The sequence below is a fragment of the Nicotiana tabacum genome, chromosome 24 (genome assembly GCF_000715075.1).
Source record: "Nicotiana tabacum cultivar K326 chromosome 24, ASM71507v2, whole genome shotgun sequence".
Classification (NCBI taxonomy): Eukaryota; Viridiplantae; Streptophyta; class Magnoliopsida; order Solanales; family Solanaceae; genus Nicotiana; species Nicotiana tabacum.
Genome location: NC_134103.1, coordinates 96241218 through 96267652, shown reverse-complemented (window position 1 = coordinate 96267652; position 26435 = coordinate 96241218). Strand labels below are relative to the sequence as shown.

The window sequence follows — 26435 nt, the reverse complement described above, 5'->3', positions numbered from 1 at the left end:
CCCCCTTTATTCACTCCTATGTCATTTACCTTCCTTACTTTTTTTATTAGACTCTGGTGTATAGAGATGCTAGTTTCCTTCTGTAGCTTGCGACTTACGATGTTCCGGGTTTTGGGAAGACTGTGTATTTATAGAGTATTGGTTATTGTATATGCCGAGTGGCATTGTTACTAGTTACTCAGTTATCCACTATTGTTAGTTACCAAGTTTTACTTTCGTTTTTGTTATTTTCCGAAATTTGTTAGGCTTACCTAGTCGTAGAGACTAGGTGCCATCACGACATTATACAGAGGGAGTTTGGGTCGTGAGAGGGCTCGACTCCGAAGCAATCAACTTTAAATGTGACTCGCAACTGGTGGAAAATCAGGTCTACAGAATTTTTTTTACCAAAGATGAACGAATGCAGCAGTACGTGATCAAGGTTCAGGCCTTGTTGTCATGATTCCGGGAGTGGTCAATAACCCACATCCCGAGGGAAGAAAATGTGGAAGCAGATACGTTAGCAAATCTGGGCCCATCAAGATATTCAGGGACCAGAAAAGACTAGAAACAGCAAAAGGCCGTTGGCCTGAGGAATTGCCGGGGGTACTCTGGGCCTACCGAACAACTGTCAAATCAAGCATAGAAGAAACTCTATTTTCCCTCGTTTGTGGCGTAGAAGCTTTGATACCGGTGGAAGTGGGGGAGCCCACTTTAAGGTATTCCCAAACAAATGAAGAATCAAACAGCAAGGTAATGCTAATCAACTTAGAAATGCTCGAGGGATGTAGGGACCTGACACATGTCAGAATGACAGCTCAAAAGCAAAGGATGGAGCGGTATTACAATCAAAGAACCAACCTTCGTTTATTCAAAGTAGGGGACTTAGTCTTGAGAAAGGTGACTCAAAATACCCGAGAACTAAATGCCGGCAAGTTAGCCTCTACATGGGAAGGCCCTTACCGTGTTTCAGCTATCACCGGTAAAGGGTCATACGAGTTAGAAAATCAAAACGGAGACAAATTGCCAAGTCAACCGGGAAAGAAAATTCGAGAAGACAACACTAAATGCCACGTCAACTGGGAACGAAAATCCGGGAAGGCAACACTGAATGCCACGTCAATCGGGAACGAAAATCTGGGAAGGCAACATTGAATGCCATGTCAATCGGGAACGAAAATCCTGGAAGGCAACACTGAATGCCACGCATCATTGGGATCGGGGACTGCACAGCCAACCCCGAAGAAACAAGATAGCCACAAGTCATGTCAACTTCTTTTCTACATAGCAAAATGTCTATGTAAACTATGAAAATGGAAGGAGTGAAATGAAATCCTTTTCCCTTTTATCTTGTTTCTTATCTACATGATGAGCTAATTTTTTCATTTGAAAGTTAAACAAGTACTTCATATATTAGTGCCGTAATGAACAAGAGACGTCTTCTTCAAGAGAACCGTAAACATAAGAGGGCCCTCTCTTATTTAAACCCTCATATTAAAGGGTTTGTTCTGGAAGAATATATGCCCGAAACTAAAAATGCTATCGGGGAAAATACACCCGAAGCCACATATGAAAAAGACGCAGAAACCAAACCTGCGCAAATACTTATTGAAACCCTCATATAAAAGGGATAACTCTCGACAACAAAAATGCATAGAAGAATATGCGCCCGAGACCACATGAAGAAAAACAGGAAAATATGCACAGATATTCAAGCAAAAGAAAGACTCAATCAAACATTTGGGCAAAAATATGTATTAATTTACAAAAATGTACCAAAAGAAGTACAAAACAAGGAAAGAAAAAGCTAAGCTATAGCATCACTGGAATCAGGAGGAAGAGAAGTATCCAAATCCCCGGGAGCAGTAAGTGGTGCCACCGATGGCTCAACATCTTCTCCAATTGGGTCTTCGGTATCATCGCCTTCCAATTCTTCTTCAGTATTAGAAATATCGGAACCAGAATCAGAAGAACCGGGAGCATCAGATCGCGCCGAGAGTCCATTCTTTGCAGCGAGCTCAAGCTCACGTGCCTTGGCAATTTTGGCATCAATATGAATAATGACAGCTTTGGCGTCTTCCAAGTTTTTTCTCAACAATCAACTTACCGCTTTTGATGTCCCACGATTCTGCTAGTTTAGAAACAAACTCCTCATGCTGTACATGGAGTAAGTTTTCTCAACAACGAGGGAAGCCTCTTAGTGCTTGAGTTATTCTTTGAGCTCGGTGGTCTCGGTAGAAAGATTATCCCGGGCGGACCTAACAACTCGAAGGCTAACATCGAGATCTCGGACAGTTGAACTATAGAGCTTGTTATGCTCAATAGTTTTCTTATTCTTCTTCTCCAACCGGGCATATCTTGCCTCTGCAACAGTAAGCTCTTCGACTTTAGAATTCAAGGTTGCTTCTAAGTTAGTTATCCTTTCAGCAGCTACAACCTCACGGTCATTGTCAGCAAGAATGTCATCCTGAACCTCATCCCATTTAGCTTTGACTTCATCAAAGCTATTCCTTGGCGGCCCAATCTCCTGGCTAAGGATCTCTACTTCCTTCTCACATTGCTGCAAGTGGGCCTCCAAAACAACAGCCTCAGTGGCCCTGATTTCCAGTTCCGAGAGACGAAGAACAGTCTGGTCATGTTCCACCAAAAGCCGGTCTCATTCAGAAGAAAGTTCCTCCTTCTCACGGATTAACCTTTGTAGGCACTTGGAAGCAAGAAAATTGGCCTACAAGACAAGAAGAGGTAAAACTTAAAAAGCACCCATTCAAGAAACTATAAAATAACATAAGGAAAAAGAAGAATACCGCAGCAGTGTTATGAATGGCATTGTTCAACAAGCACTCTCCCGAGAGCGTATGAATATTTTCCCAATCCTTATCTGAAGCCAAGGGCTTCAAATAATTTGCAAGCTCCACCGGCCAGGAAAGAAGGTTGCACCCGGTAGAGACTGAAAATGTAGCATTTTCCTCCTCTGAGGATCTTCAGAAGGGGCAGAATAATTTTGCCTTAAATTCCCATGAACAGGGGACTGTGAGGAGGAACGCTTTCAGCATGCTCGAGTGTAGCCGTTGGAGATGATGTTGTTAGGGGAAGAACGGATGAAGGCGGAAAAAACACAACAGCTGCTGATGGCGAAGAAGGTGGTGATAAAGATGGTAAAGACGAAGAACGAGAAACAGATGCATCGAAGGCAGCGTTGATTATTGGGTGCTCACCAACCGAGGACGGTAAGAGTCCGGTACCCTATCTCAAGGTACCAGGTACAACAATTGGGGACCGAGAATGAGAATTAGCATTTTCCACCAAATCAAACTCTCCCCAAAGTGCCGAAACATAATCCTCGGTGGTTGTGACTACATCAACAGGTTGTGCATCATGTTGAGAGGATAAGGGTCATTGTCTCCTATGTAAAGATGCTTCCTCATCACTAGCTTCATTATCATCAATCACTACGGTATTTATGACTTGCCGGAGGGAGGACCGGCCAATGTTGCCACCGAAGATGATTTGGGGGCAGCAACCTTTGCCCTCTTATTCTTCTCCCCGGCCATAGAGGAACGCCTTCTTTTTGGTTGCTTGTTCTCTGTCCAGGGACTCGGTGCAGAACCGGAGGCACTCATTCGAGCAAGCGCCTCCCGGAGTAGCCTCGCCGCATCAGTAAGGTCAGCCAAAACATTCTCTTCGGGGATCTCGACCAAGCCCGGGGGTAGAACTAATTTGGCAAACAAGTTAGGGGATTCAGCCAAAATTCACATATACAAAAACTGAAGCACAGCAAATTATAGTTATCATGATTTTTGGCCCTCCACCCGTATTTAATGGACAGCTCTTTCCACAAGCGGATTTCGGGCGTGGTGATGTCCAAGATCTTTTGAACCCACCGGTCCAAGCCTTCAACCACCGATGGGACCCATCGGGTCGCTATAGCGTACAGAAATTGAGAAGATTAATCCAGGCATAAAAAGCATTTGGAAGAGGAGAATATATTGAAAGGAACTTACGCGAATGGTTCCAAGCAACCGAAAAGATGAGATCATCGTTGGAATGATATCACCGGAGGCAATTGCAACGAATCGTTCCATCCACCCACAATCATTATCATCGTACATGCTTGATATCAAAGCATGATGACTACGCTTGCAAAGATTTATAATCCCCTCATGGAAGATCTTGAGTGAATACAAATTCATCATGTGGGCCAAGGACATCTCTTCTCCGGTTTCAGAACACAAGCGCCGGAGGCAGGCAACCGTCCTCCACACAGAGGGGCTTACCCGAGACAAACATACCTGATAGCGGAGACAAAATTCTGCTATCATACAATCAAGTTCCCCAGTCAATGTAAACATGCCCAAGGTAAAAAGATATGTATAAAAATATGTGAAACCCTCTCTGGAAAGGGTCACTCGCTCTGATAGATCGAGAGCGATGATGTCCAAATTGGGGCAGTGTTAGTCTTCCTTCATAGTAGGGATACTAGAAGGATGAATGAAAGATGGGTACCTGCTAACCTCCCATGAACAGGGGTTATCAGTAGGGAATTTCTCCTCAAAATCCTTCGAGACATTAAGTCTTTTGGGGATTATGGAACTCACTGTTGGAGAAATAGAATCTTCATTTTTACTTTTACTTTTTGAAGAGCCAGAATGTTTAGATGAAGAAGCCATTACAAGAAGGGAAGAAGAAATTCTGATTTTGGGAAGAGGTAAAGAAGAGATGAAGAGTAAGAATGCAGGTTTGAAGATCAAGCAACTGGTAAAACTCAAAAGAGAAAGGGGGTTGATACGTATAGGTGAATTTTTGGGCGGCTAAAATACTTGGCCCCAATTACCTCGATAACCGGCAAAAGGCGTGCTAAATCATAGGAGGACGCATGTTCAAGGCATTAAATGCGGAGAGACCTGCGTCTAATCAATTGTCAGCAACCTTGAAAGGAAATTATATTAATTCCCACTAAAAGAAGATTCTCACCAACTTTCCGGTAACACAATGTCATGTCACCGGAAAGCAGAGGGACGATCTATATTGGATAAAATATATCACGGTACGTGGCCATCAAAGAAATGGACATGTGGAATCAAAACCGGGAGGATAGAAAATCGAGCACAACTATCTCGTGTGTCCCCGAGAAAGGCAGGTTCGTAAGGGCATTAAGCATGTTGCTTTCGATGGCATTTAATGAAGAATATTCCACAATATTAAAGAGTAACGACTCATTAAAGAAATCTGAGCATTTATGTTTACTGTTAGATTTTTATTATCATACTTTAATAATTATCATTAGTGGTGGGTCCGACCATTACACCGACTGAGCTATAAATAATAGGCTCAACTATCATTGAAAAAACATGACTTTCTAGGGCATCAAAGAACGCATTCTAATACATATCTTAATATTATTTCCTCTTGCTAGATTGTTTGTTCTTATCATTATTATACCCGAAAACCCTATTCCTGGGCTCTTCAAATATGTCGTTTAATCTGCAATTGAGCTAAGTTTCTTATAGAAAGTCGATTAATTCATTATCTTTTGGGATCAAATTGATTCATCTGTCTAGAAACCATGAACAAATTCAACTGTACCTTTTTCCGGGCAAACAAGGGCAACGTTTATCATAACATTTTTTTTCACCCACAAAAAAGGTTTTTGACTCCTATAAATTGAGGTTCTCACTTGGCAAGATCCAAAATATAATTCTAAGGGATTTGAGATTCTTGTTTAGGAGAAAAAAATTATGAAACAAGTATTATCCTGCCACTTGTGTAAACCTCTTAAAAGTAAATTTTATGAGGTTATTCTTTCTATATTTTATAATATCTTTATATAGTGATTAATGGACTATTCATCTCGACCTCGTATGTGTTAGGAATACAGTAATAGATAATACATAGGTTTGAATTCAGTTTTATCTTATCAGATATTATAGTTGTGATAGGATAGATATATATCTCTTTGTATCTTATCTCCTAGTCTTGTATAGCTAATACAACTCTAAGCTATAGAATGTATAACTTGTATATAATGAGGGATTCCTCAATGAATGAAAGCAAGCAGCCTTTTATCTCAAGATCAATTCCTTACATGGTATCAGACGACCAAAGACTCACGTCAATACTCATGGCTTCTTCCTCCATAACCAATGTTTCAAACAATCATTCTACCATTAGTTCTCCCTTTTCAAACAATATTTCACAATCTTATATCATCAAACTAGATCGAAATAATTACGTATTATGGAGATCTCAAGTCCTACCAACATTACGAGGACATGATCTTGAAGGTTATATGGATGGATCATGTGAATGCCCACCTAAATTTATCCAGGGTAGCGGCAGTGATACAAACACTGTCGAATCTGTGATTAACCCTCTCTTTCTAGCGTGGAAAAAGCAAGGTTAGCTTCTCCTTAGTTGGCTGCTCCCGTCCCTAACAGAAGGTGTATTAGCCCAAGTTGTAGGCTGCACCACATCTCAAGAAGTTTGGGTCTCTTTAGAGACCATGTTTGCATCACAATCTCGTGCAAGATTAATGCAGTTGCGACTGCAATTACAGACAACGAAAAAGGGTTCTTCTACCATGGTTAACTACCTACAGAAGATGAAGACTCTTGCAGACAATCTAGCCGCTGCTGCGCAGCCCGTTACAAATGATGACCTAGTTCTACACATTCTAGGAGTACTAGGCCCTCAATATGACGCCTTAGTTATGTCTGTTACTTCCAGATCTGATGGCATCACGTTGGCTGACCTTCATGGACTTCTTCTCAGCCATGAAAATAGACTGGAATAGATGAGTGTCTTGGAACAAGGCTTGGGACAAGTTCATGTCACTGTTAAGAATAGTAACACTCCAAAGAAAGAGTCTAACTTTAAAAGGAACAATAATCAGTCCCAAAATTCCTTTGGAAGGTATGGTCATGGACGAGGTCGAGGTTCTAGTTATCGTTCACATACTTCAAGAACTCAACATTTCACCGGTTCAAATCAGTGTCAAGTTTGTTCAAAGTATGGCCATATTGCTCTAACTTGTTATCACCGGTTTGATCATGCATATCAATCTAATTCTAAGCAAAACATGGTTGCATTGATTGCTCAACCATCAACTATTATTGATCCTTCGTGGTATCCTGATTCAGGTGCTACGAACCATCTTACAAATGATGTGAGTAATATGGATGTTCGAGGCGGCTACAATGGCACTGAGCAGATACATGTGGAAAATGGAACATGTTTGAAAATTGCTTATATTGGTGATTCAATTTTACCTTCTTCTAGTAGATTATTATGCTTGCGCAATATTCTCCATGTTCCTGAAATAACTAAGAATTTGCTTAGTGTTGCACAATTTGCATATGATAATAATGTGTTCTTTGAATTTCACCCACGTGATTATTTTGTGAAGGATCACACAAACAGGAAGGTACTACAGGAAGGGAACCTTGAACATGGCTTGTACAAACTCAACTCCTTGACATCTTCAAAAAGCAAGCCCAGCCATCCTCAAGCTTTTCATGTGTCTAAGTCTCGGTCTTCATTTGCTCTTTGGCATAGCCGCTTAGGGCATGCCTCAATAAATGTAGTCAATAATATCATAAAATCTCTAAATTTGTCAATTTCAAGAGATTCTTATGTTTCAATTTGCTCGTCGTGTCAATATGGCAAGAGTCACAAGTTGCCATTCCCTAGTTCAAATTCAATTTCCAGTAATCCTTTAGATTTAATTCACTCTTATGTATGGGGTCCTTCTCCCTATCTTGCTGGAAATAAATTTCGTTTTTATGTTATTTTTGTTGATGACTATAGCAAATATACATGGTTATATCCTATGGTCTCAAAACATGAGGTGTACACCATCTTTTTATGTTTCAAATCTAAAGTTAAAAATTTCTTGGAGCGTAAAATTAAAGTTGTTCAATCCTACTGGGAAGGAGAATATAGGAAGTGTTCTAAGTATTTTGAATAATTTGGAATCATTCACCAATTGTCATGTCCTCATACGCATGAACAAAATGGGTCTGCTGAACGAAAACATAGACATATTGTTGAAACAGGCCTAACTTTACTTGCTCATGTTTCTCTACCTTTAACATTTTGGGATGAAGCTTTCTCTTCTGCTACTTACTTGATCAATAGACTTCCTACTCCAGTTCTAAATAATATATCTCCTTTCGAAAAACTTTTTCACAAGTCTTCGAATTACAAATTTCTGAAAGTTTTTGGTTGTACTTGTTATCCGTATCTATGCCCTTATAATTCTCATAAGCTTGCTTTTCATTCTACACAATGTGTATTCTTGGGGTATAGCAGTTACCATAAAGGTTATAAGTGCTTGCATATCTCTTCTGGGAAACTTTACATATCCCGTCATGTCATATTTGATAAAAATTTATTTTCGTTTGTAACCTTATCTCAACCTACCCCAAGTAGTCCTTCTCTATTTAGTGTACCCTCCAATCTCACTGTTATTGCACCTTGTATGCAGGCTGCTTCATCAAGTGCTTCATCCTCGCTTCCAAGTCAACCCGAACCCACTTTATCATTGCCTATACCTAATGAAAATATTTCTCAGCAACACCTAAATGGTACTACTCAACCCCCTTATCTAACTCCTCCTTTACCTCAACCAACAGAACCTAATTCTAACATTAGCCCCAACTCCCTCCCATCCATTGGCCTTACAGTTAGCCTCCTTCCTTTATCTTTGAAATCCACAATTGCTTCATCAAAGTTCACTGACAAGTCTCGATCTAAAACTTCCCATGTTCTCCATCACATGATCACTAGACTAAAGTCTAAGTCCTCAACTCCTCAAGCTAATTCAGTCACCAAGTATCCTTTACCACCTAGCACCTTACCTAGTGAACCAACTTATTTTTTTCAAGCTAATAAAGATGTTAATTGGAGGCAAGATATACAAGAGGAGTACAATCCCTTGATTCAAAATGGTACTTGGACCTTGGTACCTTCCGCATGTGCTAAGAATTTTGTGGGGTGTAAGTGAATTTATAAGTTAAAACATAATTCTAGTGGGACTATTGAACGTTATAAGGCTCGTCTTGTAGCTAAGGGATTTAGTCAAGAGGTTGGCATAGATTATCATGACACTTTCAGTACTGTGGTAAAGCCTACCACCATTAGAGTTGTTCTCACTTTGGCACTATCAAAAGGATGGCCTCTTCGCCAATTGGATGTCAAAAATGCATTCCTACATGGTGAAATTCATGAAGAGGTGTATATGACCCAACCTACTGGTTTTGTGGATCCTAAATTCCCTCGTCATGTTTGCAGGCTTCACAAGGCGTTATATGGCCTTAAGCAAGCTCCGCGAGCTTGGTTCGAGAGACTTAGTTCCAGCTTGTTTGAACTTGGATTTACAACTTCTAAATCTGACTCTTCTCTTTTTATTCATATACATGGTAGTAATCTCACTATTCTTTTAGTGTATATTAATGATCTTATACTAACAGGCAGCTCTAAGAGCTTTATTGCTAATCTTATCTTGAAGTTGTCCTCTACATTTGCACTAAAAAATTTGGGGCCTCTTCATTACTTTCTGGGTATAGAAGTCTCACGGGTGTCTACAAACTTGGTTTTATCTCAAACCAAGTATATTCATAACTTGCTCACTCGTGCAAATATGGATGGTGCTAAGCCATTTTCTACTCGTATGGTGGCTGGTCTTCAATTGTCTCAAAGAGGTAGTCCCTCATTCTCTGATATTTTTAAGTATAGAAGCCTCACTGGTGCTCTTCAATATATAACTATTACAAGGCCTGATGTTTCTTATGCTGTGAACAAACTATGTCAATTTATGCATGATCCTAGAGAATCTCATTTTCTAGCCTTGAAGAGATTACTAAGGTACCTTAAAGGTATAATGGAGCTTGGGTTACACATCAGCCTTCCTCTTCTTTGGCTATCACAGGGTTCTCGGATGCAGATTGGGCAGGTTGTCCAGATGATAGGAGGTCTACTCATGACTATTGCATTTTTCTTGGTCATAATTCGGTGTCCTGGTACTCTAAGAAGCAAAATGCTGTAGCTAGATCAAGCACTGAATTTGAATATCGAAGTCTAGCTGCTGCAACTACTGAAATCACTTGGATTCAACATCTTCTTAGAGAATTAACTATTACTATTCCTGCTGCTCCAAAATTTTGGTGTGCCAATTTATCTGCAACTTATCTCACTGCTAATCCTATTTTTCATGCTCGCACTAAAGCATATCGAGCTTGATTTTTATTTTGTTCGGGAAAAAGTTGCCTCCAAAGACTTGGAAGTGCGATATATCAGCTCTACAAATCAGCTTGCAGATATTCTAACTAAAAGTTTGTCTACCAGGCGGTTTCAGTTTCTAAGGAACAAGCTTACCGTGCTTGCACCACAGCTGTGCTTGCGGGGGGATGTTAGGAATACCGTAATAGATAATACATAGGTTTGAATTCAGTTTTATCTTATCAGATATTATAGTTGTGATAGGATAAATACATATCTCTTTGTATCTTATCTCCTAGTCTTGTATAGCTAATACAATTCAAAGCTATAGAATGTATAACTTGTATATAGTGAGGGATTCCTCAATGAATGAAAGCAAACAGCCTTTTATCTCAAGATCAATTCCTTACAGTATGTAAGTCAATTGACTGAATCAAATTAAATATTTGTTATTTCTTAGTAGGTCAATTGACTGAACCACATTAAATATTTATGTTTCTTTTGATATATGCTTTATTAACTTTCGCATATCACTAACAAGGTGTAAGAGGAAACTACCATTTCAACTGAAATGATAGTTTTAATTCATAAAATTAATTTCTTGTGAAGTATAATTCATATCCGAAATACAACTTTAACATCTAAATACTCTTTATTTCAATTTCAACATAAAATATATTTCTTTTAACCTCAACCAAATATTGTCCAAATGTCTACTTTGCATCTTACATCATTAACAATTTGCAGGGGCGGCTCAACAGATCTCGGGGCCTAAGGCGAAATTATATTCGGAGGCCCTTAATCCCAGTATAATCCCACTAGTGGGATTTGGGGAGAGTAGTTTATACACAGACCTTACCCCTACCATGGAGTAGAGATGCTGTTTTCGATAGACCCTCAATTTCCTCCCTCCAAGAACTCCCCACTTTGCTCTTGGGGTGACTCGAGCTCACAACCTCTTGGTTGGAAGTGGAGGGTGCTCACCACTAGAGCAACCGATTCTTGTCAAATATACTAATTAATGAGGAAAGAAAATTATCATAATTTATAAATTTATTGTATAAAATAACCTCAATCAAGTAACAAAAAATATACTGTAACACTTTTTTTATTCTAATTATTTATATAAATTATATAATATATAATAGTAACAATAATAATAAGAATTTAAAATAAATTTGGGGCCTTCAAAATTTGGGGGCCTAAGGCAATGGCCTTACTACCCAAAGCCTTGGAGCCGCCGTGAGTCAAACCCTGCATGAGTACTACAAAACAATACTATATATAATTATATATGAACCAACACTGATCTAATACTTCACTGTTCAAGATAGGAAGAATATTCCTAATATTTCCTATATGCATAGCATAAAAGATCAGAACATTCCCATATGAGCCAACAATTTTAATACTTCAATATTCAATAGTCATAAACACCTAGCTGGACAAACCTCTCCACATATATTAATTTCTAGACTTGGAATTTGGAAAGAGAAGAGATTCTCAAAACTTAAAAGAGAAAAAACATTTGTGGGGGAGCACGCCGCAGCGGTATATATATATATATATATATATATATATATATATATATATATATAATGTGTACCTTATTTCAAGCCATTAAAAAGTAATATCCATTTTGCCCACGAAGCAAATGATGATACATTTCTTAAAGATAATAATAAGAAATATCACATGGATAGGAAATAAGACGGTTCAACAACCATAGTTCAAGCCCAAAATTCAGTAACAACAGCAATTTTAACAATACGTTGATATCGTTTAGGAAAAATTCCGTCATTTACAAATTTTTAACAAAAAGAATTGACAAGTATTATACTATTAACCAATGGCGAGCCCTGGGCGAGGCGCACCAAAAATGTCCCGAGGCGATGGTTTGGGGCGAAAATCTCAAGAGGCGTACGACTAGGCGTTCGGGGCGTACGCCCGGACGTTTGAGGCGCATTTTTTTAGTGAAGCGTAGGCCCCAGAGACTTTTTCAAATTAAAACAAAATTTGCTGAATAAGTCCTTCATATAATTTCCAAATTCTCAAAAGTCAGCTTGGTAATTATTCAAAAGTTTTAAAAAGTAACTGAAATGTATTAAATTTAAAAGTCAAGACTGTTTTTATTGATTGAAGCCCTAATTCATGGTCTTTCCCAATTCTTTATCTTGTCTGCTAGTCTGCTAATATCTCCCAAAAGCAATGAATGTTTCAATTTTTTTTTTACAAATACAAAGAGACACTACTAAAAAACTGCCAAAAAGCGTCTAGAAAAACCGACCGAAATTGGTCGGAATCCAATAAAAATCGACTGATTTTCGACCGTTTACAGTTGGTCGATAAAATAATGGTTGCAAACGGGGAGCGACCGAAGTCGGTCGCTATTTTCATTAAATTAAAAACTATTTATATAAATTGACAAAAACCGACCGATTTCGGTCGGTATTTTCATTAAATTAATATTTACACATATCCAACAATTATATCAATTAAACTCGATAATTTACACTTACATACATATGACTAGCGTTGATGATTTATTCTCAACTGTTCATACTCGAATGCTTGATCGGTGACTAAATAAGAAAATAAATCTTGGAGTTTATGTGACTAGATGCTCCGGTATAATGAGTGACTAGATGCTCCAAGATGTGTACAATCGACATAGTCTTGAATGTTTTATTCTCGATCACCTTATTAGTACTTTGCTCGGATACTTCATCAGTGGATCAATTGATTATTCAATATTAAGTTGTATCCAGCTTAATATAAAATTATATCCAATATTAAGTTGTATCTAATTATATTAAGTTGTATCCAATTATATTAAGTTGTTGCTAAAACTTAAATATTAATATAGCACTACATCTTATAGAATTATATACTTTATTTTTAAATGTGTTATAGTAAGATTTAATCGAATATAATTGAATTTCCAATTTATCCACTAATGAAGCATCCGAACAAAGTACTAATAAGGTGATCGAGAACAAAACATTCAAGATGGTGTGTGTGTGTGCATATATATATATATATATATATATATATATATATATATATATGTGTGTGTGTGTGTGTGTGTGTGTGTGTGTGTGTGTGTGTGTGTGTGTATTACTTTTATATGGACACTATATCCTATCTGTGTATGTATATATACATATATGTACATAATATTTAATTGATTTATCATCCTAAATCGTAATATTCAATATGTATTAATATAGCACTAAATCTTATAGAACTATATATAAGATGTGTGTGTGCGCGCGCGTATGTAAATACAAAATTAATTAAATATTGAATATTACAATTTAGATGTTAAATCAATTAAATATTATGTACATATATGTATATATACATACACAGATAGGATATAGTGTCCATATAAAGGTAATTTAAACAGACACACACACACACACACACACACATCAATTAAGTATTAAATATTATTTATTTAAAAGCTATTTATATAAATTGACAAAAACCGACCGACTTCGGTCGGTATTTTTATTAAATTAATATTTTAAAAATTTTAATATTAAATTTCCGACCGAATTCGGTCGAAAAAATTTATTTAAAAAATAATTTCAAATATACCGACCGATTTCGGTTGGTATATTTGAAAAAAAATTAATTAAATATTATTTTGGTAGATAATATGCAAGTATGACCAGGTCTTGGTCAAAGATTGACCAATTTCCGACCGAAATCGGTCAAAAATTTTATATTTGTTGTGGGACCACTATTTCCGTTGTGAGAAATATTTTCTTTGGCTTTTGCGACCAATTTACTTATTTTCCGACCGATTTTGATTTTTTTTTTTTCCGACCGATTTCGGTCAGTATTCTTTGGACGGGTTTTGCCTGTTTTCTAGTAGTGAGAATTCCATTCTCCTTCATAGCAGCAAGTTCAAAGTTTAAATTGGAGGTTAGTCATCCTTTTTGTTCTTCCATGTAGAGAACTTTATTCTTTTAGACTCAAGTTACTTGTGCTTGTAAGTAGCGTATAATATATTGTTTTGACTAGTTTTTTGTGGGGATGGAGCACATCTCTCTCTCTCTCTCTCTCTCTCTCTCTCTCATATATATATATATATATATATATATATATATATATATATATATATATATATATATATATATATATATATATATATTCTTTAATTTTATGTAATTTTACATGTTTATAAATATTTACTGTAATTATATTATTTTATAAAATATTAAAAATTAAATACCTATGGGGCTTACGCCCCGTGCCTCGGGGCTTACACCTCGCTGAGGCATATGTAAAATGCCTTGCCATACGCCCACGCCTTTTAAAACACTGTATTAACTTTATATAATTTAGATCATTTCATTAGGTTTACATTAGTTTTACGAATTTTGGTTCAAATGTTGCATTATTTAGGTTATTAACTCCTGAATTTTCAACAAACATTCAATTCGAATGAAAGGAACCATCACATTTCAGCTGAAATTGGGCTTCGACAAGAAATGACTCAAATAGCCACTCACTCAACACTTAGATTAAAAATAAACGATAAGGGTATAATATATGTATAATCCATATATAATATATTTATAAACCTATATAAGTGTATAATCTTGTATGTCGGCTAAAAAAATAAACAGTAAATCCAATCGTCTATTTGCGTAAAGATCCCTTATCCAAAAGAGCACATATAGCCATTCTCAGGGATGCTATTTAGAGATTAGCCAGTACTTAATTTGTCCTGAATTTTTAAACTAAAAATCTTAACTTTAGGATAATTCAGGATATTGTTATTTTAAAAATTTGAACTGAAAAACTAAAATTCAGGACAAACTAGTTAATTTCTAAATACAGACCTGAAAAGTGGCTACATGGTGTCATTTCTACTCTTACTTTTGTTTAGTCAGTTTGAGTCACTAAAGCCCATATCTATGGGCCTCACAGCAACAGCCCGAATAAGCCGGGCCTCTGCCAGTCAAGGCCCCAATATATATTAATTTATCATCGCCTTCTATGAGAAAACCCTAGGCGGTACAGCGGGAGCAACTCTGAGGTTTGCAGTAGTGTTTTAGAACTGTCTCCCATGGCTCCAGCTAAAGGTACATGTTTGAATCTGCATTTTTTTCATTTAATTTCTAATTTTAGCTCCAATTAGATATATATTTTTAGAATGTGCTCAGTAAGATGCTTCTTGTGTTGTTGGAAGCTTGAAAAGTATTCGCTTTTTGCCTCAGAAGCTCGGGGCATTTCTAATGAGGCTTTTTAAATTATTAAATGGCAGAATATTCTAGTTGTTAGATTCATTAAGGTGAAGCGTGATGTAGCTTAACTTATTAGTGTGAACATTTTTGTTGATTAGAAGGCTCGTTTTGGAGTGTACCTCATTTGATTGAAATTAACGGAATAATAGTTGTGATGATTATATTAGGAGTTTGGAGAATGAGGGATTGAGGAGATACTTGCAGCTAGAAATCTTGCAGCATTTCTGATATGTGTTTATTTAAGCGGAGGCGAATGGATAGTACTGCTACTGGGTTCATCTGAACCCACTACGTTAGAAGGGAGCAGAAATTTTGTGTAAAATTCACTAAAATTGCAACAAGTAGTATACATGAACCCATATCGTTAAAAATACAACATGTTCAATGCTAAGAACCTTAAAAGTTGAACCCATAAAGCATAAATCCTGGATCTGCCTCTGGATTTAAGGATCTTTTTAGACAATGATGGTGTCTAGGCTAGCTAGCATGTGCGTTCACCGACAACTTGGTAGCTCCCACCAACACAAATACGAGAAACTCTGCCAATCAAGGTTTGGGCAGATGTGAACGTCAAGTCATGATTTCTTTGAGAGTTTGGATACAAAGATTTTCTTCTCTTGGGACGTAGGCTCAGAGCTTAGTAGTTCCAGTTTTTAACTAGCTGGAAAGGCTAATGGTTTGGTACTTATATTGATAATCATGAGGGATAAGAGTAATGGTTTGACATTGTAGGTTTGATTGGAAAATCAGCTGTTTGTTGTATATCTTACTTTTACTAGTACTGATCTCTTACCTGGAATCTAGTGTTTGAATAGAAACCAAAGTGTTGTGGGTTATTCAGAAATCGAAGTCGATATGCTCAATAACAGGAAAATATCAAATGAAATTTCTGTGCCATATATTCCTGCTAGTAAATGCCTCGATTTGTTACTTAGTCCGAATTTGAAATTCCTTATGCAGCAGATGTGGCAAAGAAAGGTGATCCCAAAGCCCAAGCCGTCAAGGCTGCCAAGGCTGTGAAATCAGGATCAACCTTTAAGAAGAAATCAACAAAGATACGAACAAAAGTCACATTTCATCGGCCCAAGACATTGAAGAAGGATAGAAATCCCAAGTATCCCCGGATTAGTGCACCTGGAAGGAACAAACTTGATCAGTACGGGATTCTTAAATATCCTCTCACCACCGAGTCTGCGATGAAAAAGATCGAGGACAATAATACACTTGTTTTTATTGTTGACATCAAGGCTGACAAAAAGAAGATTAAGGATGCGGTGAAGAAAATGTATGATATCCAGACAAAGAAAGTCAATACCTTGATCAGGTAACAGTTTACTTATTTTTCCTATTTGTGTTTTGGCTTGGTTAATAGGCACTTTTAGTTGTTCTCTTGATTTCTTTAACAGAGAAGATAGCTGCACATCATTTTTTTATCCAACATTACTGATGTTTTCCAGATAAGGGCATTGATGCCCTGTCCAATAATTTCCGAGCGTTATGTGTTAAGTTTAATTCTGTGGTAATTTGGATGTTAAGGAATTTGTCTCATGATTCTGCATCTGCTAGAAGCCTAAAACTTCCTCAAGAAGATCGACATATGTATTAGTTGTCATATGTTTGCATTGACATTTTCATATCTCCACAATTGCGTTATAATTTCCTTGTTTTATGCTAGTATAGCCTAATGTTATTTATATAGGAAGGTCTATTCTATTTTATGTTGAGCCACTACTTATATGAAGTAGTTTTTTCGAGACTTACTTGAAGTACTTGTGTAATGCACCACTAATTTTTTTTAAAAAGATGGTAACACGTGTGTATTAAAGGACAATACATAGGTTGTACTGAAATCATCTTTACAAGCACTCAACAAAGACAAGCAATCCTATCAAGAGCCTAGAGTTCCTATGATAGAAACAGTATCTTCTATGTAAAACACCAAAAACAGAAGAGCAAAATACAATTTAGTTTGATCTTCTGGACAGTATTACTGATGCACCACTATTTTAGACATTCTTATTTTAATTGTATGAAGATAATATGCTCTGGATGATGTAAATTTAGTCCTACCACTGCACTTATGGCAAAACATCAATTTGTTGTTTCTTAATGTTCACCATTTACGCAATGTTTAGTGTTTCATGCAACTTCTTGGTATCTTATCTAAGCTGCTGGCTTTGTCATATCTTGGTTCAGGCCTGATGGAACGAAGAAGGCATATGTGAGGTTGACACCCGACTATGATGCTTTGGATGTGGCGAACAAAATTGGAATCATCTAAATGTATTAAATGTTTTGAGTTCTTTATATGAGAATTTGGAACTATTGAACTGAAGTACTATATTATTCAATTTTGACAATTGAGTTTCAGTGATGTACTGTTCCATGTAAGACTGTTAAGCTTGTATTAAAATTAGGTTTATTTTGTGCTTTTAATTTCTCAAGTGTTTTTCTTAAAGTCCCCTCTCAATGTGTTCCTCATGTAGGACCAAAATTCTTCTAGGGTTCAAGATTTTTTAATTTTGGGGGTGTATATGATACCTGGGCTTCAGGAGGGGTAGATGTAAGGAAACTGGAAAGTTACCAACTTGACCCTTAGCCTTAGTACAGGTGATGTTATCTATAGGTGGTTTTTGTTTGAGTTCTTTTAAATCCAAGGCAATCATACTAAATTCCGTTCAATATGGCCTCTTTGATGCTGCAAAAAGAAACTTTATAAAGCTACAAGCCTACAATCTTGCCCACGATAATTAGATTTTAGAAAAAAAGATAGAAGATACAATCTCTACCCACTGTATATACTATCACTAGTGAATTACCCCGCGCTCTCGCGCGGTCATAAAAACTTCTTCTAAGTAAACGCAAAACATAAAAGATTAAACATAATATATATATATATATATATATATATATATATATATATATATATATATATATATATATAAAAGAAAAAAAAAAATCAGAAGCAATTAACCTGGCAATCACTAAGTATATAGATACAACACTACTACATAAACATAGCAGAAATCCACAAATAACATAATATGCAGTACAACTATCTATTGTTTTTGCAAATGTTCAAAGTAGTTACCCGAAAAGAATGTGATAAACTCCTCCATGGCCACGCAGATGAGATTTCTATTGCATATCACTGTATCAAGCATTGAACGGCGTTAGAATTCTACCATATCTTGGAACAGGAATATGGAATTAATTTTCAAGAACCATTATATATACATTCCCAACAAAAATACATCAGTATGGTTCAGACATAGAAATATAGTCGTATGAGGACTTGAACTTGATGAACCTTTTGCATGCTATTTCTTTCTTTGAGCATCCTTCCTCATTATTTCTCTAAATGAAGGCTTCAAAATAAATAATGTCTCAATAACACACCATATGAATTTAGAGGAAAACAATAACTACTCGAGAGAAGAACAATTGATTATATCCTTTGGGAAAGAAATATGCATCCAAATATTCAGGAGGAGTTATAAAGGAACGCAAGGATTATTTTCTCAATATTTCGAATGTTGTTATCCGGGCAGTGAGCATCCAATTGTTAATTCCTTTCCTTTGAAAAAAGAACAGCAAACAACAACCATCAATATGTCTTGCAGAACTTCCTGAATAAACAGTTCAAGGAACCATTAGCAGTTAACACTATGGCCAAGCAGTTCTTTTTAGGAAGCTCATTTCACTTCGCCCAACATTACCTGCAGTGTACATCAAGCACCTCTAGAAGAAAATATTTTTTTTTATTTTAATAGTATATTTAAGCAGTATTTGCTGGAGGAATTGTTTAATCAAATCAAGTACCCTCCACAATAATGAGAAATCTTTCAAAAAGAGACTTTCTTCTTCTCACGCCCTCTGAAGACAAAATATTAAGAGAAAAATCAGATAGCACCAACTGTGTCCTATCATCTCTTGAAGGATATTGAATTACATCCACATTTCTTATGCAAGAACCGAATCTTCTTGTTCCTTGATACTCTCTTAATTACCTCCAACAACTGTAACACAAAGTCGAAGACAACAAATTTAAGCCCTGAGGCCCGAGATAGAAAAAGAAAAAATAAAAACTTAAAAGAGATATTTGAAAATTAAACACCAATCTATATATAAACATGAAACTTCAAACCGTCCATGAGCTTCTTGTCCTCTGTTGTAAAGGCAATAATGGGAAAAATTAAATAATAAACTAAACAGCCTATATTCTCGCCAAATATAAGCCCCGGGAAGAAGGCTGGAAGTGGAACGAAGATTGTGTTTCATTCCTTAGTTATTATGGAGGGAGGAGTTGAAGGTTGTAACAGTTGGGAAAATAAAAAGGCTGTAATGAAAGTTGTAACGGTTGGGAAAATAAAAAGGTTGTAATTGTTGGGAAAATAATGGAGTATTCTATTGAATTGACAGAAAGAAAAACCAAAAAATTGACAAAATAGATAAATAAAAATCCTTGCATATGAGACATGCCACATCAGCTTAGCAATTCTCTCCTTTATATATATATATATATATAGAGAGAGAGAGAGAGAGAGAGAGAGATTATTATGCAGATTAATCAGATAATGTGGGAAGAAAATTTCAAACAAAGGTACAGAAGCAAGTAAATGGAAATAGCAATGAGTTTGCATGTAATGAGATGGGATATTTGTGATGAATACAAGCAACAAACCAAAGGATACACCAGCCCAATTGAAACAATTTAATAGGTGCAATATTTACTGATACGTATTTCCTGACCCCCCAGAGGATAGCTTCTGCCTTACCTGGTGTAATACAGAATCACAGATATCATAAATTTTGGTTCAATACAATTGAATAAACTGTACATTCACATTGTATTACTTTTAAATAAATCACGACGTGCATCGAAAAAAGAAAAATTCAAAAATAGTCAGATTTACAAGTGATAATTGAAAAATAGCCACAGTTTCAAAAGTAATCGAAATTTAGCAACTTTTCATATAAAGATAAATTTGAACGAAAATACTGTTCAAAATTTGAAAAAATATTCCCGCATAATATACTGGGGTTCGAATTTTTTACATATGAACTTCCAGCATAATATACTGGAGTTCCAATATAATATACTGGAGTTCCAGCATAATATATTGATCCAGCATAATATGCTGGAAGCTCATACACATGTGCTCCAATCTCCAGTATATTATGTTAAAATTTTTCGTGTGCTAGAGTTCTAGTATAATATGCTGGAAGTTCATATACAGGTGCACCAATCTCCAGTATATTCTGCCGGAACTTTTCTGTTGCAGCAAAATAGTGGTTATTTTTCAATGATTTTGCATACGCTGGCTATTTTTCAATTACCAGTCCAAAAACTGGCTAACCCGTACTATTTTCACTCAAAAAAAAAAAGCATGCACAATGGATCTGACGATGCACTTAAGTGGAGAAATAGGAAAAGAGAACAAAGGGCCCAAAAATTTGCACAAATTTAGCAACTATCTGGATAATAAAATTATTAAACAAATGAAAGAGATAAGGCATGGACAAAGGGAAAAAGTTGGTGCTGAAATACTACTCCTGAGAAATATCCTAATACACCAAAAAATGAGTAAGAGATTAGTATATATCTCATTATCACCCTCAAGTATTGCAAAGCCAATATATTTAAGAAATGTAAAGAGAAAATTTGAAAAGACCATGATACAACTTCAATGTTGTACATGTGAGAATTTGAAGAAACATTACAATTGAGTTCATGATTACCAATTACAAAATATTTATTCCGAGAGAGTTTGATTCCTGAGAGCTTTTAACTTTTTGTAATCCTTCTCCACATAGTTTTTCTCATGGTTAAGCAAATCTCAGAAACCGATTGAAAACAATAAACAACAAAACCAAAATTTGAAATTAGTAAGATTTTGTGTGAAAAAAAGAAAAAAAAAAAAGTTGTTAAGTTACAACAGAGTTGGTTCTGGAGGCACTGCAGATTATTACTGGTGAAGAAGCTTTTCATTACATAAAGGCACAATCTTACTTATGTATTCTGGGCTTCTCATATAAGAGACACATATTGTTTTAACATTTGCAATATAAATACTGATTAACATTTTTGCTCATAGTTTTTTAATTACAAAGCGATCACTTTTGAGGTTTAACCATTTATTTTCCATGAACATCACATTATCTTTGATATAACACTCCACCATGGAGGAAGAGCATAGCAAAATAGACACACATATACATACTTGGTCCGGTATTGTACATACTCGAAACCAAAATACAACCACAAGAGCATCAACAATTCAAGATGTTGATGTAACGGATGTGAAGCATCAACAATTTAGGACGTTGATATAATAGATGCCGATTGATGGTTACTTTTTTCCAACAAACTTGTAATATAAGACCATAAAATATTTTTGTAAAACGGAAAACTCAAATATAAGAGCATCAAATTTAAAATACTAACCTTGATCAGATTCGGCGTACATGCGGCAAAAAATAGTAACAAAAGGAATTTGTAATATAAGGCCATAAAATATTTTAAAGAAAAACACAAATATAAGAGCATAAAATTTAAAATACTAACCTTGGTTCAGAGTCTGTGTATGCGGCAAAAGAAAGTAACAAAGACTGGTGGGTAAATTGTAAACCAACTAATAGAGATAATTTAGAGAGAGAAAATAGTTAGAAAAGGGGTGATAATAACTTAGAAAAGAATTAGAATGGTGGTACCCATAAATATGGGATGATAAGAAAGAAGTGAAGTAACGTTTTTGGGAGAAAGATGAGGAAGAGAGCAACAGCAATAAAGGAAATTTAGGACGCGACTTTTCAAGTTTTGGTGTAGAGCACATAAATTGAAAAAAATTGAAGGAAAAATAAGAAAATGTAGGAAAAAAGATAAATTCAAATCCTACATGTAAGACTTGCCACTTCACTGGGCTATGCCCCTCTTTTATAAAAATATATAGATTAGTTGAATGTCTTCCTATTCAAATATTAAAAGAAAACAGTGTCTTAATGTATATGAAGTATTTTCAGACCACATATAAATAGAAATAAATAGAAGCACTTTTAGTACGATAATCTCAAAAATACTCTTTTCCATGATAATTTTTTGAGTATAAGATGCAATCAAGCTTCAGATCAATAAGAAATAATGACTTTTAGTGCTATTAGTACAAGGTGGCCGGATCGGGATCGGCCGAGGACCGCGGCCCCATGTGGGTAGTGGCCCTAAACGGGCTGAACCGTTTAAGATCGGGACCGAGGGAGGTGGGCTTGACAAGTGGACCCGTCCTTAGCCTGAGGCTTGCGAGACCGGACCGTTTGGGACTGGGACCGGACCGGTCCTAACGGGCCTAAACGGTCCTAAACGGTCCCAACGGCCATAATTTTTAAAAAAAAATCTGTCCGTTTGAGAATTTAAAATCTACCCGTTGGCTATTTACAAAATAGCCATTCAACCCCCAAATTTGTTTTAACTCCCAACTTTTTATAATTACACTTTTTTCCTATATTCAATTATAAATACCTCTTCATTCTTTCATTTTTCTCACAAAATCATCAATCTCTCTTATATTATGATCTAGAAAAAGATCGGGAAGAATTGACAAAAATGGTTACTGTTATGTGCTTACCCTATAATTGATTTAACATCCTAAATTTTAATATTCTTTTTCTTCTCAATGGTGGTATTAGCACATTGTTGTGCTCATTCCATAGGGGGGAGGAAGACTAAGAAAGATATTGCCATATTTTTTTAATGCTATAATAAAATTATAACGCATTGCTTTGAATATCTCTTTAAAATATTTTTGTCTTTAAATTTGAATTAAAAACTTTAGGTCACAATTCTATAATATAATTTACAAGGAATTGCCTTAAATATTTTTATTACCATTTTTTTTCTCTAACTTCTATAAAAAAAAATTTAAAAAATAAAAAGTATCTGTTGGGCCCACTTAGCCCGGGACCGGCCCACTTAGCCCGTGATCATTAGTTCGTGGTCCCGGTCCCGTGCCGGTTCCAACAAAAAGCCCGCGATGCCCGGGCCCACTTAGGACCGGTCCCCGAAGCCCACTTAGGACCGGGTCCGGCCCACATGCCACCCGTATAACTCCAGCATTGTCTGCTTCTCAAGTAAACGAATTGAGAAACAACAATTAGTGCTATAGTTCATCCAAAAGGAGTAGGCTTTCAAGAGAATTATATGGAGATTCTTGCTGGTTAACACTTAATAGTTAAACAAATAGGTTCTATCCCCCATATACATAGAAAAACACAAAAAAGATAGCCCTATGCACAAGGTATTATGCGTTCATGTAGGGTTCAGTGGATGACCACGTCCGTGATATAGACAACATACCCTAAAATAAGCATTAGTTATTCCTTTTACGGGCTCGAACCCGTTACCTACAGGTCACACGAATATAACTTACAAGGCTCCTTTTCGTACATAGAAAAACACAAACAACACTATTACAAAAAGAGAAGAATAAAAAGTTAGAGTATCGTGGGACAAAAATAGATTGAGGACCTGGAGACCGAGCACAAGTGAAGACAACACGAAGACTTTTGTATTTGTTTGCTTGAACATAATATCTTAGGATATGAGAGTTCGTTCATTTTCATATTGTGCTTCAATATATAGATATACTACAAATTACATGCTAATTATAGTAATGTGGGATTTCCGCCTTCTTTATAATGAGTCCATGCTTTTCCAGTATTTTTTTAAATCTACTTAAAAGGTGACTTGACCAGATTGTTATTGGCTCAATTGTAGGAGAACTAGTAGCTGCATCATGAGGTTCAATATTGCCATTTGGTCAGCCATTTTATGCTGTGGAAGATGCCAGCAAAATACACAACATTCTAATGCAATAATAGCACAAATTGGGGATGGGGTGGTTATATAACAACAATGGCTGAAATCTTGGCAGCTCTATAAAAAATGCGCTATGAAATACTACATAAGAATAAAACACTGGGAACCTACAACAAATATGTCCAAATCGAAAAATGGATAACGAACAAAGTTCTCATCGGGGAAGGGCTGGAAAATACGACATTAATATCGGGAATAAAAGTTATGGGAATGGCATCAGGACGTAACACTGCTATAGTGGATAAGTCAATTGATCTTTACTCCACTTCTTGATTAGATAACTCATATTAATCATAAAAATATTCTTTGAATTTACGTTGCACCAGTAATAGCATCATTGACCGATTATTCTTTTTCTTTCTCCTTAAGGGGTGAGTGGATAGGCTTCATAGCTTAAGACGTCACTTTTAGGAATATAAATGGACCTAAGATGCTATAGCAGTTGTATTAAGAGCATAGGCTTTACATTCTACTGGTGAGGGTTATCAAGACACGCTATGTACAATATGTCGCACACAGTTTTATAGAGATTATGAAATTTTAGGCATCATGGACTTCATTTGTGGTGACGCAGTTGCGATATTCAAGAATTATTTAATTAAAATGTGTATGTTGTTGCAACACTAATATATTACCATCATAGCACAACAGAGAGAAATTCAGAAAGAAAAAACAAGAGTAGTGCCCGAAAATTGACCTTAAAATTTACCCAACCTTGGAGAAAGCGGGAAATGTCACTATGTGTCTAGGACAATCATTAGGTAGCTTCTCATCGACTCTGATTATGATTTATTCATAGTGATATAAACTTTTTCGATAAATTCAAGAGGATGGATACAATTTGAGAGAAAGCCCTTCGTTCGCCCATTCTATATAAAAAATAGAAATACAAGATGGTGCAAATATAAAATTACGTGTGAATTGGGCACTTGTCACTCGTGATTCAAAAATAGTTTTATTCTTTATTGAACGTTAAATACACGTATAACATACGTGCATTTTTTTCTTTATGCGTGTATATTGCACGTGTTGACGTACATAAAGACTAGTATATATTCAAATCGAAGAATAAAAAACGAACATAGCTCTTATCAGAGAAGGAACATATATATAAACCATATTAATACGGGGGGAATAAGAGCTATGGGGATTTCATCGGGACGTAATGCTACTAATGCACATAAGTCATTTATTATTTACTCCAATCCCTGCTCAAATAACTCACATTAACCATATAAAAAAAATTGTTGCTACATTGCACCACTAGAATCATCGATTCGATTATTGTTTGTTATTTTCCTTTAAGGAGTGAGTTCAAAACCTTCATAGCCCAAGACTACTAGCTGCATCATACTACTGCTATTGTCATTTGGTCGGCCATTTTATGCTGCGGAAGATGCCAATAAATTACACAACCTTCTAATGCAATAGTAGCACAAGAAGGATGTGAAAACTATAAAACAATAATAGCTGAAGTCTTGGAAGCTCTACATCAAAATAAAACAAGAAACCTACAAGGCATATGCCCAAACAGAAAAATAGATAACGAACAACGTTCTCATTGGGAATGGGTTGGACAAAACCATGTTAATATCGGTGAATAAAAGCTATAGAGGTGGCATCGAGACGTAACACTGCTATCGTGGATGAGTCAATTGTTCTTTGAATTTACGTTGCACCTATGGCATCATTGGCCTATTCACTGCTAGAAATTCGGTAAAAACCGACCAAAAAAACCGACCAACGTTGGTTGTCACACCTCTTTTATGCCCCGCAAAACGATAATGTGTGTTATGGATGGTGGGTTAAAGAGTTTCTCCAATTAAAGCGATAAACTTGAATATGAATTATTTTATTTACAGAGTCGCCAATTGGAATTGATTTTTTGGGTATTCCAAGTCACATTTTGTTTGAATCCCTAGTCAAAGGAAGATTTGACTCTTTTATTATTGGTCTGCAAAAATAAAATCCGGGTAAGAAATTCTGTTGACCGAGGAGAAGGTGTAAGGCATTTTCCGAGTCCCGTGGTTCTAGCACGGCCGCTTTATTGACTACAACTTGGCTTGAATTAATTTTGAATAAACTGTGATTTATTGGTTTCCATGTTT

General features: G+C 36.1%; 3 protein-coding genes across 4 annotated transcripts; all 3 read left to right on the top strand.

Moving 5' to 3' along the window:
* The first annotated feature begins 438 nt into the window (after positions 1-438).
* LOC142178327 (uncharacterized) lies at positions 439-1134 on the top strand. The gene has a single exon (XM_075247658.1). The coding sequence runs from the start codon at positions 439-441 to the stop codon at positions 1132-1134; it is 696 nt and encodes a 231-aa protein (XP_075103759.1).
* A 4867-nt stretch (positions 1135-6001) lies between these two features.
* On the top strand, positions 6002-10215 carry LOC142178326 (uncharacterized). Its single transcript, XM_075247657.1, has 6 exons — positions 6002-6337; positions 6380-6655; positions 6770-7399; positions 8462-8938; positions 9029-9851; positions 9905-10215. The coding sequence occupies exons 1-6, from the start codon at positions 6002-6004 to the stop codon at positions 10213-10215; spliced, it is 2853 nt and encodes a 950-aa protein (XP_075103758.1).
* A 4955-nt stretch (positions 10216-15170) lies between these two features.
* Positions 15171-17891, top strand: LOC107773598 (large ribosomal subunit protein uL23-like). Of its 2 annotated transcripts, none has more exons than XM_016592999.2 (3): positions 15171-15293; positions 16416-16779; positions 17652-17891. In XM_016592999.2, exons 1-3 carry the CDS (start codon positions 15278-15280, stop codon positions 17734-17736), a joined length of 465 nt encoding a protein of 154 aa, XP_016448485.1. In that variant the 5' UTR covers positions 15171-15277; the 3' UTR covers positions 17737-17891. The 2 variants fall into 2 exon arrangements, with proteins under 2 accessions (XP_016448485.1, XP_016448486.1); XM_016593000.2 differs by having other exon boundaries at positions 15172-15293; positions 16419-16779.
* The last annotated feature ends 8544 nt before the right edge of the window (positions 17892-26435 follow it).